A 15641-nucleotide genomic window follows, 5' to 3' on the forward strand; every position below is an offset into this window, starting at 1 on the left:
GAATACGGCAGCTCCAATGCATAAATGTATATATGCAAAGGAAGAATTATTTGGTGCCCTCAGCAGGCTATTCCCTGTTATTGTATGGGAAATAAATGGAGCATGTTGGCAGAGTCTTTAGGCAGAACATAAAACTGAAACTAGCTGTGGGCAGTCTATGTGTACAGTAACATTATAAATATTTGCTAAATCTTTATGTACTTCGATGTGTGTTGCTTGACTGTTTGCAACAACAACTGACTTGTCCTACACAAAACATCTATATAAATCCTGCACTGTTAAAATTCTCAATAAACTAACTAAGCCATTAGCAAGGGGCTGCATGACGTTGTCACTGTGTGCTCCTAAACGGCACTGCACTGCATGCACAAATGACCCAACACAGTGGACTCAGGAGCTTGTGCCACAGAGGCCGGACACTAAACATCTTTGGGCAGACTCCCTTGCATGGACGTCTGTGGATGTAATGGCATGCTGCTTTCTCTTCCTCTCACTTGAAAGGGAGAATGTGCAGAGACAGCTGTGGGGATAAGAGTTTGACCTCAGTGCAGCTGCACAGTGCCGGCCCTGGCAAACAGCTGCAAAGGTTCCCACTGGAGTGGGAGTAGGGCTTGCTAACATCCTTTTTAAGCATTTTCAGTTTTAAAAGCTAAATAAAACTCTCGTGAAAATATGAAATTTTCTAAGATGTGAAAATCAGCGCAAACTGTGCCATTTATTTCCAATTTGGAAATATTTGCATAAAAATTCTCCCAAAATTCTTCTAAAATGTTCCAATTAAAGCTTGGAGTACATTTAAATATTTTCTTAGATAACGCTGTTTACTTCTGTTAGCAGTTACACATTCCTTGCATTCTCCTGGCACAGCACTTCCTAAATCACACAACAGCCCAGTGTCATGGGATTCTGGGGACAGAAAAGTTACATCTGATGTCAAATCCCATGAAAAACACCCTGGGATTTATGGGTGGGGGGGGAAGCAAGGAATGCTTAACTGTCTTTAGACCTCCAAAACTTACTACAGTGCCTGTATGGTCACATATATGTTAAAACTCACTTTTAATCTATAAAAAAAAAAAGAACAAATAAAAGGAAAAACACATTAGTTAAGAAAGCAAAGTCACACAGTGGTGCATGTCATTGTAACCAACCAGCAGCTCTGCTTTTAATTCACTTTCAACTGTGCATTTGGGACATCACTGCCTGGAATAGCAAACAGTACCTGTTTGTTCTTGTACTTCTTCAGATATCGAGGGGAAACAACACATTCAGGGTTTATGTCAGAGTTTACTTGATCAGGAATAAACTGGGGATCTGGATTGAGATGCTGCATCTTCAGGAAAGACAGAATATTCTGCACCTCCAGATTATAAGAGCTGTCTGCCATGGTTTTGCCCTTTGAGGCTAACCGACAAGCTGCCATCCAGTGTGCATACTGCTTCTCCTGCCATTAGAGGAAACAGTGTTAGTATTTGTCTCTGTATCAACGTGAAAGTAAAAATCCAACATGAATTTCATCTTCAGTCCTCATGCCGGCCCTGTGATTTTAACCCATCCACACAAGTCGTTATGATGGACCTAGAACTATGCATTTACTTGCATGATTAAATATTCAATAGAAAAGCACTTACATTTTCACAGCGGAGCCAGATCTCATTCATACCCTCAGCAACTGGTATGAGGAGTTTAATGTTAAACTTCTGACCGGATATGTTAACATCTGGTGTCACTTCACACCCTGCAAAAACAATACAAGCAAAACTGGTTGACCAAGTTATTCCTTATATTAAAATTTGCTTACCGGGATCAAGATGCACCATTCTACTGTATGTAGGATCCTAGAGTGATATCACAGGCCAATGCCTGTTTTCAGTATTACCACAGTCTTGGATTTAATACATCAATTTACTCACTGCATGGAACACAGAATGTTTACTAAGCCACCTATGGTCTAAATCAATTGAGCTTTACATTTGTATGTGCTAATGTAAAGCAAAGTTTGCTACACTTCAGGCCACCTATAGCAACCAATCAGCAGGTAGAATTTACTGGTCACCTTTTTAAAAGCAAGCATTGTATTGGTTGGGTTACTGCTCCTGCCTTTTATTTGATAATATTTCATAAAGTTTGTATGAACGGCCTAGAAATGCTCACTTCTCATTTAGTGGCTTTGATTATAAAAACTAGAATTATCATTTGGCTATGAACTGAACTCCTTAAGCTTATTCAGCAACAAAACCCAACATGTACTTCACCCTGGATGAAGTAAACAATAAAATGTGTTGGTCAGCTTTCAAGCATATTCACTATACCAATGGTACCCTTGATGAACAAAACTGTTTACCCATAGTGAATTGTTTCTGCTAATGCAGATCCAAACATGGCCCCTATACCACTGGAGCTCTGGATAAAGCATGCCTACTGTGCAGTGCAAGTAACCAGTGGTCTGAGCATTGTGTATCAATCGACATTACCCTAAACAAACTTAACTGGGCAACAGCAGCCCTCTAACAGCAAATGTTCATGGCCTTCAGCACAAACTGGAGTTAACTGTATTTAGAGTACACGATTTGCTTAAAGCCATGTTGTAATATTATTTCCTGCTCTGGCCATAGGAAAGTATTAGTGCAGCACTTATAGATCAAGCCATAAAAGAGAAGGAACAAAATATTTGCTTGCGGGCTAATGATTTTCCTAGCAACCCTTTGACAATATGCTTGCAATTTTACTAAATCTCCTAATGGCATATACTGAATTTTAAAGGTTAGGTTTAGTGATTTAAATAAATATGTTTAATGTGGTTTGTCATTGCACATCTGGTCTTTATTATCTATTTTGAAGTCTTCAGAGCTGCAGCTCACAAATACAGCCTTTCCAGGGACATTACCAATGTCAGGCAGACTTGGAAATCATAGCCAAATAGTACAGCAATTACCTTATGCATTGTGATCAATGATTCACAGATTTCATAGAAACAGAACTAAAAGAACCAATCCTTATAACACCCATCCAGTGTACAAGAATCTACCACAGGCAGCTGGAGGGGATGCTGTAGAAACCAGCAAATTTCTGGAACCCTTTGCATGAAGGAAAACCAGGCCCAGTTTACCTATTTTATTGTACCGCCCACAGGCAAATGGGCCAATGCAATGATTTAATAATGTATCTGAGAGCTACTGATGCTCCCCACCAAAAATTGATTGGGGATAAAAACCACTTTTAGGATATTAGTTAGTGTGTCTTTAAGATGTCTTAATGGTATAAAGAGCACACCTCCTGCAAAAATTCTTTTAGGCATAGTCAGCAGGATCCAGAGTGTGTCAGTGCTCCCAAAATGGCATTCCAGTCTATTTTTGCATTTCTCTGTACTGGGAGCTGACATCATTTGGCAGGTTGTGTGTTTATTGCAAGACTGAAACACTAAGCAGGGATCTTTGTATGGAGCTACTCTATCCAAGCACCCTCCCCAATGTATTTTACCATGACATCAAGAAACCAGCAATGTTTCTCTCTTTTTCCATACAGTAGACAAGAGGGCCACAAATAGAGAGCAGGATTCCGATCATATGCGTCTGGCAACGGCTTTCCTTACCTCTTAGGTTCATCTGATGAGCTGGAGTTCCATTTGATTCTTCTTTACTCTTGTAGCAAGAAATTGATGTGTCTTTGAATGTGCACCAATACTGTTTGTAGCCTTTAAGGGTAAGTTTCTTTGGCCTACAGCAAATGTGAAACATTACATCACAAAACAATTCCAAAAAATAATGGTGTTAACACACAGGATAGCTAATCAGCTAGAAAAAATAATAAGGGCAATGACAGGCACACATATATATTATATATACGTGCAAATAACAATTAATAGGCCATTATGCACTTCTATTTTGGCCCAGTAGAGTACTAGCTAGCAGTATTAAGCTGACTCATTAGCAGCTTCACAGATTTTTTTGTTGGTAGCAAGGGAGCTCAAACACATTCTTCTCAATATTCATATTTCAGAAATACAAAAGAAATGCAGGAATATTGGCCCTTTAGGAAAGAGAGGTGCACATAGCAGGCTGAAATGTTGGCACCACATGACTGGGATTGCATAGCACAAATCTCCCCTCTTTCCAGCCTCAAGCTTGGCTGCACATATATATTTTATTACTATCAGGTGCACATTCTAATAGTCAGACATTCCTTTAGTATGGAAACCATTGCTTCAAAAGAAAAGAAAAATACTATAAATACAGTATATGCTCTACCTCCAGCTGGATTCTGCCCGATATTTTTTAGCAATGCAGAACAAAGACATTGCTAGCCCTCACATGGAACAATATACATTTTAGTGTCAACTTAAATAACCTAAAAATCCATACAAATAAAGTAAACCAGAGACAAGGATGATATATTGTGTCTGCAGTCTACTTCAGTGCTTTCAGATAATCATTCCTCTGCAGGCGCGACCATGTGCTGAACACTGAGACTGTGCTTAGCTTCATGCCCACTTTCTCTGGTGTCCTTCCAAAATTCAATTAGATAACAGGAGAAGAAGATCTAGAGCTGCTGGGTATTGCACTAAATATAGCAGACATAATTTATTGTTTGGAGATCATGTGTATGTGGGTGGATTCTCATAACAAACACAATCATTACTGGTGGAGTCACTGCCTGCTATTTGGGAAATGACTGCATCAAGCACATCCTATAAGCACTACTAGAATTTGTAAGCAATCATTTCTTTTTCTGCAGTATTAATGACTGGCCATTGCCACACTATGACAGCTACGTGTCTTTAGGAACATGGAAAGAGTAGATTTGCCATTTTGTTGGAATAATGTAGATAACAGGACAAAATATTTTTAGTACTTATATTTAAAGACAAAAATATTTATCCATTCCTTAATCCCTTGCAATATGGAGCTACATGGCCATCTTAACATGGAAAATCAGACCATTATGTATTTTTTCAACTTATGTTTGTATTGTAAACTGGGTATATTTATTGGGTAAAAAGTCTCCCATAATGGGCAAAATCAGCTTACGTGAAACATTCTGGCTACATGAAGTTTAGGCAACACAGAGAACTACTTTGCATCCTACGCTACTGGATGGCATTAATAAAGCCTGCCCCTTTCAGTAAAGGGTGACAGAAAGTATGTTTAGCTATATACTGATGGATTTGGCATGCTTCAATGGCATCAGTGCCCAGAACCCCTGAACTATTCCGTATGCTGCAGGTGGCAGCTTAGCTCATCATTCAGTGAAGAAGACCAGTAGGTGAGATATGGTCATAGTCTATGAAGATTTTCATTCATCCAGGTCATGGTATATCATCTAGTATAAATAAATTTAAAGCAACTGGAATTGTTTGGTAATCATTGAAGAAGTTTCACTACTCATTCGAGCAGCTTCAACTGACTGGTATGGGAAGTCCTCAGCATATATACTCTTCCACTAATCCAATCACAATGGCACTATGTAACTCTTCAGAAAGGTGACATCTGAAACTCACAGAGGTGTGAATGCTGTGGAGTTACTTTGAAAGGATTACCAAAGTATCATGCAACTCTTCAAACAGGTGTTACTTGTTAGAGTTGCATGAATGGATGTGTGAAGAGTTCTGAAACTGCCGGGGTACAGATGTTATATGGTCATAGTATTATCCACACAGGGCAAAACCAAAATATATGCGGATACTTCATGTGTTATAATTCAGCAGGATGCATATTTCCTTTCCAAACCAAAATCTCAATAGGGTTCAGTTTATTAACATATTGAAAGAAAAGAGTCCTCCTTCATACAGAAAAATAAGCACTTGCGATATCAGAGGTGCGAGGTTATTAAACTGACCCATATTCCTTCACATACAAGAATTTTAGACGGAGCACTGGGAACGTTGCTTCGTTTTTAAAATATCACTTTTATTAATAAAATTAAAAACATAACAGTCCTATATAGCTCGCTTCACATACAGTTAGAACAAAAGCACTAGTTTACTGCATCTGATATTTTGGCCCATCATGGGAACTTTCTCAAAAATGAAAAATAAATAATAGAGACAGGGATAGATATGATAGAGATCCAATAAAAATCATATGGGAAAGAACTTACTTGAAAACCTTTAAGTAGTCTGTAAGTTCAGGAATAGAAGTAATGTCACCCTAAAGTGAAAAACAAAAAACATACAACAAAGCGTAATTGTTATTATAGAAACTCATGCAAACCAGATTTGCCTATTATGTAGACTTCCAACTGCTACCAAACTGCAATTCTCATCATGCTTCAGCAGTCTCTAATAGATTAGAAATGCCTAGAAGGCTGCATCCCCATACTTAGCCATAACCACCTACTAACAGATACCTTCACTTGTTAGTTATTTTGTGACAGGCCTGAGACAGTTCTGTTGGCAGCCAACCATAAGCATACAGACCAAGTAACAAGCTGTAGGAGATAACAAAGGCAAAAACTATTTGCAGTGTGGGATGTATAAATAGCCTCCCAATGGCAGCTGAAACATGTATAGTATGAATCTAAATGACATCAGATGTCACTGCTAGCAGGTAAAGTATTTTTTGGCTCAAGCTATTTTCCGAGTAAAACAAACTCATGAGAAATGTGATTTCTGCCATTAAGTAGTTCCCAGAGTCCTTGGTAAGAAATATTATATTACGCTTATTCTTGTGGTGGGGAATGAATGACTGGTCCTTTAACAGTACCTTGTAGGTAAGTTCTTATAGCTGTGAGAAACATGAGAGAGCTTCAAAGTATTGTTTGGATTCATAAGGGAATAATGGGGAAGAGACAGACTTCCAACTAATTATATGGATGAAAGTGAAAGCTCTTACCATAGGCTCGTGGCACACAGAAAGTAATGTCTGCTAGCCAGGCCATCAAGTAGAAAAACATCACCATAACATCGGTTAAAATATCCCTGTCCACCTTTCACTGGTGCTAGTGTTATTTTATAGAAAGCGCAGTGTCTGCAGAACACAGAGAGGTAACAGGTGGATCTCCACTTACAAAACACTCACTTGGGCACAGGTACTCCTGTCACAGCTCTGTGTGCTTCAGACACTTTGCTTCCTATTGAAAACACTAGCTGGCAGACAAGACCATTTTTGATTATCATTGTTTATTCTTGCAAATGCCCCATGTAATATGGGCCTACAAGAATAAAAATTATTTTATTCACAAACTGAATTGTATACAGTGGCAAGTAGTTACTGTTTACACCAATATTTAATGCAGGATTAATACAGTTGGTTTAAACATAATAATGGGAGGGTAAAAATTAAATATGAATATTAAGTCATTTTTATTGTAGAAATGTTTTTTTTCTCACCAGAATAGTTGATGTTTTGCCTCCTTCCAACGTGATCTCTAGGTCAGACAGCGCAGCATCAACCTCATCCACTTCTTTGTCACTGTTGTTGTAGTGATTTTCAGAAGACATGACTGACAACTTGTTGATATGGTACTAAAAATACAAGTTAGAATACATAAATAGGCCAGCCAATCCCAGTGCCACTGTGTAATACAGAAAGAAGCCTATATCATGTAAAATCATCCCAATAAAAATCAGGCATCATTTATTATGTAATGCAAGTTGAAAACTGCTAAATAAGAGGGGCGAAACAATATTTGTAATTTATCTTCAGTAATCTCAAAACAAAAACTGTAGTACCATGTTAACCAGTGTCAAAAATAAAAAAAGTAAAAAAAAAAAAAAATATACAAGAGTATTGTAGAAATGATACCTAGAGCTCCAAAAGCTTGCAACGTATTTTTATTGTTAGCCAATATAGGTATCATTTCTACAATACTTTTGCATTTGTGTTTTTTTTTTTTTATTATCTTCAGTAATCTGGGACAGACAATGGAAGGCCCCAGTGTATGACCATGGATTGGGTTTCCCTCATACGATAATCTGTCAAAACTGTCACAGCTTTCCACTGTTCTTAAATCCAGAGAGCTCCCCAAGGGTAATGGCACATCTAGAGGTTTTAGCCATCAAAGACACACTCAAACCCCTTTGTGCTACAGGTCACAGCAATCGATGGAAACTCTGGTAGCAGGCAGTTATCTGGTGTTTCTCTGGTCAACTAAAATACTCCAAGTCCCAACTCACTGAGCTCCCTACACTCTGGATAGGTCAAGCCCTACTAGTCAAGTATTCACATCACCTTATGATAATCGGATATGATTTAAAGTTGGGAACTGTAACTTACAGTATACTCCAATAAGATCTTAATTAATGTTTACCATATGTAATAATCAGAATGTCTTATAAGCAAAGCAGATATCAGCAGATTGCAGATGCACTGGGATGGGATCACTGCAACTAATGCCACACGGAGCAGATTCCCTGATTATGTAAACATGCAGATGGAGAAACAGCCTATCTGTTCCATGATGTAAGTGCATTGACAGACACTGTGTGGATCTGTGTGCAGATAGATCAAGCAGATTTTGGTGCGAAACTGCACTCTCTCAGGTTTCCACTCCTCCTTAAAATCCACTCCATGTGCCTGAACATAGGCTGACACTTTGCCTGTCAATACAGTTACATCATCATTTATATGCCGGCAGAGAAACAGCGACAGTAGCCTAAGGGCAATGCTACCACATAGGGGATTACTGCAGTTTGCCTATGTGAAAACATTCAAATCCTGTAATCACTCAAAAATGCCTTTGCGCACATTTTTTTAGCTTTAGCAGGATATTCGCAGTCTCCACTATGGCAAGGTATTTTCTGGCTGACCCGTGAGTCATTGCCTTTACATTGTAGTTAATTGGAAGAGAATGAGGATATCTGCATAGATACTAATGGTGCATTCCCTGTGGCCCCTGTTTAGACCTTTGGGTTACTTGGGCCACATATTTTCCTTTCCCTTCACTGGAACATGACCCCTAGGCCTTTAATTTCCATCAAATTCTAGCAACTGCTACATGTACTAAAGGCCTATAAATATTGATTACTGTATACTGATTACTGATACTGTATCTAGAGACTGTGTATGTGCTGGGTCTCATTTCATGTGACAGGTTGAAGACCCACAACAAGATGTTACCATGTCAGTGCATCACTAGGTATCCGTAAACCAAACCCTCTACTTTACTGGCCAGTGTTATGCCGAGTGGCACAAAAGACACAATTATACACATGAAACTATATTTGGAGTTTACCAAAAAGCATCAAAAGTGAGCTAGCTGTGCTGTTGAGCAAACTGCTGTGGTGTTGATTAGCATCTCCTGATATTGGCCATTTTGTTAAAGGAGAAAGAATAAGTGGTACAAAACACATAGGAAAATAACCTGTTTCAGTCTGAAGAGTGGGTAAGAGTTCACCTTCACACAAGGTCAAAGTAACACTGGAGTGGCTCAAGAACAAAAGGGTCAATGTTCTGTAATAGCCCACGCATTGCTCTGATCTCAATCCAGTTGAGAATCTGTGGCACTATTTGAGAACTGAGGCGCACAAGCATCATTCATTTAACTTGGCTTGAGAGAACAATCTGGAGGAATGCTAGCTGAAAGGATTGGCCCAAGTGTGCAAAGCCAATACATTAAAGCTGTTATTGTTGCTAAGTGGATCAACCACATAAAAAAATAGAAAGAAGACAAAAATATCTGTTAAGCATAGTGCTGCAAACATTTTTGACCATGCTCACTTTGTGGCAATGCCCCTAAATTCCACACCCATTTTACCAAAACAGACCCCAGCTAGTATAGTTACTAAAGAAAATGGGTAAGGAGTATATGAACCTCAGATGTACCAACCATCTTGGATATTTTTCCAAGGAGCAGGGAGCCAAGAACTGGCCAAAGACAAGTGGTACATTTAGAATACAATCTGCGACTGCGGGTTTTCCCTTGAAAATTGGGACTGTCCCACTTGGGAAGTATGTTATGTCAAGTTAAGTGTTTGTAACATCAAAGCAAATTTTAAGGTACACACTTGAAATATACAATTTTCAAACGGAGGGTCCCCTGTGTAATTGGCATACCTCTGCCTCTCATTCCAGCATGGATTGTATGTAGTATGCAACTTAGGAGGAAGAGCCTTGATGAGCTAAATGACAAAAAAGGGTTGTACTAATGGGCAGTCATCATTTTTTAAACCAAACCACACAGCACTACTGAATGGATGGGTGGAAAATATCAACATGTCATTTTTTACAATACTCTCAAGGGAAAGCCAAAAGCTTTAAGCTGCTGGGAATGAAGAGTTTTTTTGTTTAGTTTTCTGGGAGAACAAGTAGCCAGCATTGAATATTTCCTGCCCAATGGGGGGTGGGGGCGGGAAGCACATATATGTTCCATGCTGCTGTTCTCAGTACAGCTGAGCAATCACATTACTGAAATAGGTTTTCACAATACAGCTATGTTCAAGGTCAATACAATAGCACTCTGCCGGAAATGCTCCATCCCTGGGGCTGTAAGGATCAGGCAAGCTCATCCCATGAGACAACAGGAAAAGAAGTTAGTTTCACTGGGAAAGATCTATTTCCCAAAAATCACAATACCCCACAACATTAGCAGAATGTGCAGCTGAAATGCTTTCTCAGTCCACAAAAGAATCCCTTATGTAGATGGTGCTGAACAGAAATGGGATCCATCATCTGGAAACCCGTTATTCAGAAAGCTCCAAATTACAGTCTGACCATCTGACATTTTAAAAAAATAATTACAATTTTACAAATTATTTAATTTTTGCTGTAATAATAAAACAGTACTTTGTACTTGTACTAGTACTTGATCCCAGCTAAGATATAATTAATCCTCACTGGAGGCAAAACAATCCTATTGGGTTTATTTAATGTTTAAAATAATTTTTTTTGTAGACTTTGCGGGGCATTTACTAACGCTTCCTATTTTTCAGCTCTAAAAGTCACAGAAAAAAAAGTAATGACTAAGATTTACTGTGCGTCCGTTAACAGCTAAAAATCTGAATCTGCCAATTCACCAGCTCAAACTTGCAGAGATCATGTAGAAGTTGATGGCAGATGTCCCCTTCCCTTCCCTGGAGGATCCACCTTTTGCTCCGAAACTCCAGAGGTTTCAAAATATCTAAACGGACAGCTAAATCTAAAAGAAAGGTAGGGAACATATTGCAAACAAGGCACAGACAAGTGGTTCCAGAAATTTGGGAGAGTCACCTTTTTGGCCACATACCACCAGATTTATCCCTACATTTGGTGTCATTTCCCTGCAATATTAATCACAGAAGAGTCAGATTAATATTGCTGTAAGACTTCACACAAATCAACAATTATGCACCAGCATTTTTTGCCACTAAGTATCCAAATTAGGGGCTACTAATTCCTGACTGTAAGCATTATAATCCTACAAACCATGTGAGGGTAACGGTCAACTGTGGTAACAAACCCACTTCTTAATTTCTATCACTTCTATATGACAGAGTTTTCACATTTGAATAAGCAATAAATGTCTTTTACATAAGAAAATAGGTTTTTGCTTAATTACTGTAGCACTGATTCAGGCACTGGCACATTGGTTCTTTGCTCAGCCCTATGGTGGGTCCCTCTTTAGGAAAGCATGTATATTTGTCTAACAGATTCCTTGCTTGTCCAGAGTCAGGCTCTCAGGTTTCATGCACTGAGGGAGATCATTAATGAAACAGGGTGAATCAGCTGCCTAGTTGACAGCGAGTATAACATTGCAGTGCATAGCCACATTACATTCCCAGACTGTGCGCCTAACTAGGAACTTCCTGACATCAGGGCTTTTCATATATGAATCATTTACTACAGTACAAGTCAACTCACATTGCAACTTTCATTATTATTTACACTAAACATTAACATGGCCATCCAAAGCCTAGGCACATGAAGCACTCCTTATTTGATCATGGGTCATCTCAAGCAGCTTTGTCTCAGGATGGGCGTTGTATAATCCTCCAGTGTTACCCTGCCATTTTAAAAAAGTGCAAGCCAGAACTATTCTAAGGAACCCCCAAGCAGCTGTGTTAGGGAAAACAGATCACATTTCCTTGGTACGAAAAAAGAAAAGTGTAAATGCAACCACTTTCCCATATCATTTGCTTTTGAGGTCATAGAAAAAAAAAAAGTTCTGGATTTGCCTAAGAAAACCATTAAGTTATCCCATAATTACAGTTAATTTGAGTTAAAAAAAAGTCCATCAACCCTTTCCAAATGATCTCCAGCACACACATATACCGAACTCTCTATACACTCACATATATAAACTCTCTTTATATATTATTATCTATACTTATTGTAGATTTTAGTACACTGCTTGATAGTATGCTTGTTAAAGAAATCATCAAATCCTCTTTTAAAGACACAACTGAATTAATACAAATGTTAAAACAGGTATTGGATTTTTTATCTGAAAAACTGCGAAATATAGGATGGCAACCTGTCAGAGGATTCATTATAGGCAACTCTAATTTTTGTATTTGATAGTAACTAAGATGCACAACTCCATATTGGTGGCAAGACAATGCTGTTTTTTTTTGTTGTTTTTTTACAGATATATATATTATTTAAAGGTATAGTGACACAAAAAACACGAAAAAAAACTTTATTCAGAAAACCCCAGGTCAGGGGTTACATTCTGGGTAAAAGATTAAGCCTTTTACTAGAACAACTAAACAAAACACAAAAAGCAGCTACTTATTTACATTTAATTAATAGACAAATGAAAACACGCATCACTTGAGTTCTTTAATTACAAACAAGCAAGAAGGTGCAAATAGGAGACTTTCCATTCCTTCAAGCATTCATATAGTTTGTTCCCTTTGAGACCCCTCACAAGTAGGTGCTTCCGGGAATCATCAAAGACTTTTAGGCACAAAGGCAGTCTGCATTTTGGTCATGCTGCAACTTTAGGCAGCTGTCATAGTTCTGACACAGGGTCAGACAACCTATGTGAGTTTTTAGGCCCACAAATGATCTGGGAATAAATTGCCTTTATGAACATGACATGTGGATTTGACTCTATAACAGGAACTCTAATTTGCAGTCTTCCCTTGTCTTGGGTTAACATAGCTTAAATTCTAGCTAGATAAAATTATAGGAACAGTTCTCAGAACAGCACAAGATAGTGATAGATTGCTCTCAGATGTGTTTTGCGTAAGTTCCTGCCAGGAAGAGTTCAGCAACCTTATGTACTGAAAGGACCAACCCAAGTATCGGGTGAGGAGCAAAAGTATTTTAATTAGATCAGCAGCACCAAAACATCCACCAGCACAACAAACAAATCCAGTTTTGCTTTCCCGTAACATACATGTCAGTGGCAGAATAGATTACATACTGGCAAAATCTGCAATTTACTGAAAGAATGTAAGGACAATACCTGCAGAGCTGCAAACATCATCATCTCTTCTTCTGTACACTCTATTTCCTCTAGAAGAATGGCCCATTTTGCCTGTTCATAAAGCTGGTTGATTCGAATTGCATCATACTAGAAAATAAACAAAGAGGATCAATTTTGAGAAAGGAAATATGTCTGGAATGGGACAAAAGAGAACAAAATGACAACACAGACAAATCATGGCCAAACTTGGGAGAGCAAAACCTTGTAAGATCACAGACGGCAATGGCAAAATCAGTGTAACAGAGGGAATTTCCTCTTGGGAAAGCAGGAGGATCACAATGTCTGGAGTTGAAGCTGACTGGAAATTACAAGTTTTATTGCAAATGGGGCTGCCTATTTTGCACACGTTAATTGCAATCAGTATTGTGATCCAGTAACTAATCAAAGGGCTGGGGGATGGATGTGGATCTCCAAGAAATTATAAGGCCAGAGATGCTTTTGGGTTGCACTGAGAGGAAATGTCTACTAAATACAAAACAAAATGTCAGTTGCTTAATTTTTCAGGAAAATACCCTTCTACTGGTGCTGGTAAGCACTAAGTAAAACAGTTCCTGACAGTTTGTTCTTGAACACATCTCCTAATATTCCTTGGAAATCCACAGCTGGGGTTTTCATTCAGCAACATACTAAACACATACTGAAGATCTTCAGTGCAGAAATTCCTACCATTCATTTAGCTTCTGCTTTTATTACTGCTTCTGCCACCTGCTACCCCCTCTCTTGCCACCCACCACTTTCTGTATGTTCCCCACAGCCTACAGATCAATATTGCCTGTAACACATCAGTGCTGGATATTCCCACTAAACACAGGTGGTGGCAACTGGATAATGCATTTGTAGGTGCTGGAAATGTGGTAAGCGAGATATCGGATAACGGTCCTGTGCCTTACTTACAAAATTTTAATGACTTTAAAAGTTATTTGTATATGTAATTGCTACTGAAAGAAGTAAATTGTCTATAATTTGTTATTCATTCACAATACAAGGCCTGACTGCATGTACCATTAAAACAATATTGCAGTTGTCAACTCTCCAGCCAACATTTCCCACAATGCCTTAATTAGTTCTATGATTCGCTATCTTTCTGGGTGTGATCAACACAGAGCATGCCCTCCAAGACTTTATTTCCCACAATGCCCTGAGTGTTCTGGAAATAACAGACACACAAAGGAGGAGAATGCACTGTAGGAGTTGAAGGGGGGAACATTGTTTTAATGTCAGATGTAGTAAGGACCAGTTATGCAGACAAAAATAAACCCAAATAGCTAAATTCTGCTTTCAATAGCAATAACAATTACATTTATCAATAACAATGCAATACACAAATATGTGATGGTAGTGCTTCTTTAAGGAGAAATGTTGACAAAGGTAGCCTGGCACTTGAGCTATTGCTGAGCAGTAACTCCCAGCAACCCTCAATAGCAACAGCTGCTGTGCTAAAGGTTTTCTTACCCCTGATTTAGACCTTTGCTCCATTTCCTTTAACCAAAAAAAAAAAAAAAAAAGTGCTGGCTTGAAGGATTGCAAAAGCCAGGTTTGTCCACATGGCAGCTAAGATTATGGTACAGGCAAAAGGTTTTCTAAAATTAAATATTCAGCATAATAAACTCTAAACAAATCTATTTGCACAAAGGGCATCTTTTATCCCGGAATAAGGAACTGCAGGTCTTAGCAGTATGCAAAGCATGCACTGAATGCACATTAGTCACATGGGACCGAGAGGAAAAAAGCATTGTTCTTATTTAAAATTGCACCCTGTAATGCTCACAGGCATATAAGTGTAACAGGGACAAAAATGTTAAATGTGGAGATCAAGTGAAAAATGCAGAAATTATAAAGAACTAGCACAAAGTAATGGGTTATGCTACATTCCCTTTGTACAGTTTATAAAAAAAAAAACATCTTCAGTGTCTAGATGTTGCCATCAACAGTTTTCCACCAAAGGATCTGCTGTTTTTTTTTTCCTGCAGCACAAATCAGACTGCGGCACTGTTCTTTTGCAGTCAGCGAAAAAATTCGCCCCCAGGAAAAAATGTTTAATGTGGAACTGCGACTAATTTCAAGTGACAAAGCAATTAATATCCTCTATTTAAGTGGAATCGCTTTGAAATAAAGCCCACCCTGAAATGTCAGGGGGAGGGGAATCTCAATGTGGGGATTAAACAAAAATCCCAAACCAGTTTCACTCTGTAAAAGTTGCATTCTGGTTTAACTGATAAAACTAGTGCCTGGCATGATTAAAATAGGAGACAGGCCACCATATTGATGCCAATCTTGATGTTGACTGCTATTCT

General features: G+C 38.5%; 1 protein-coding gene across 6 annotated transcripts in view; it reads right to left on the minus strand.

Annotated features, from left to right (window-relative positions):
- fermt2 (fermitin family member 2) overlaps positions 1-15641 on the minus strand; it is a 60616-nt gene that overhangs the window by 7152 nt on the left and 37823 nt on the right. For all 6 annotated transcript variants that reach the window (XM_031892052.1, XM_031892051.1, XM_031892048.1 and 3 more), the window contains 6 exons: positions 13327-13434; positions 7328-7462; positions 6097-6146; positions 3593-3717; positions 1632-1738; positions 1223-1444 (listed from right to left, as the gene is read on the minus strand). In XM_031892052.1, the coding sequence (XP_031747912.1) occupies positions 1223-1444; positions 1632-1738; positions 3593-3717; positions 6097-6146; positions 7328-7462; positions 13327-13434 (747 nt within the window). The remainder of the gene's footprint in view (positions 1-1222; positions 1445-1631; positions 1739-3592; positions 3718-6096; positions 6147-7327; positions 7463-13326; positions 13435-15641) is intronic.

Source organism: Xenopus tropicalis, chromosome 8 (assembly GCF_000004195.4).
Source record: "Xenopus tropicalis strain Nigerian chromosome 8, UCB_Xtro_10.0, whole genome shotgun sequence".
In the NCBI taxonomy this organism is placed as follows: Eukaryota; Metazoa; Chordata; class Amphibia; order Anura; family Pipidae; genus Xenopus; species Xenopus tropicalis.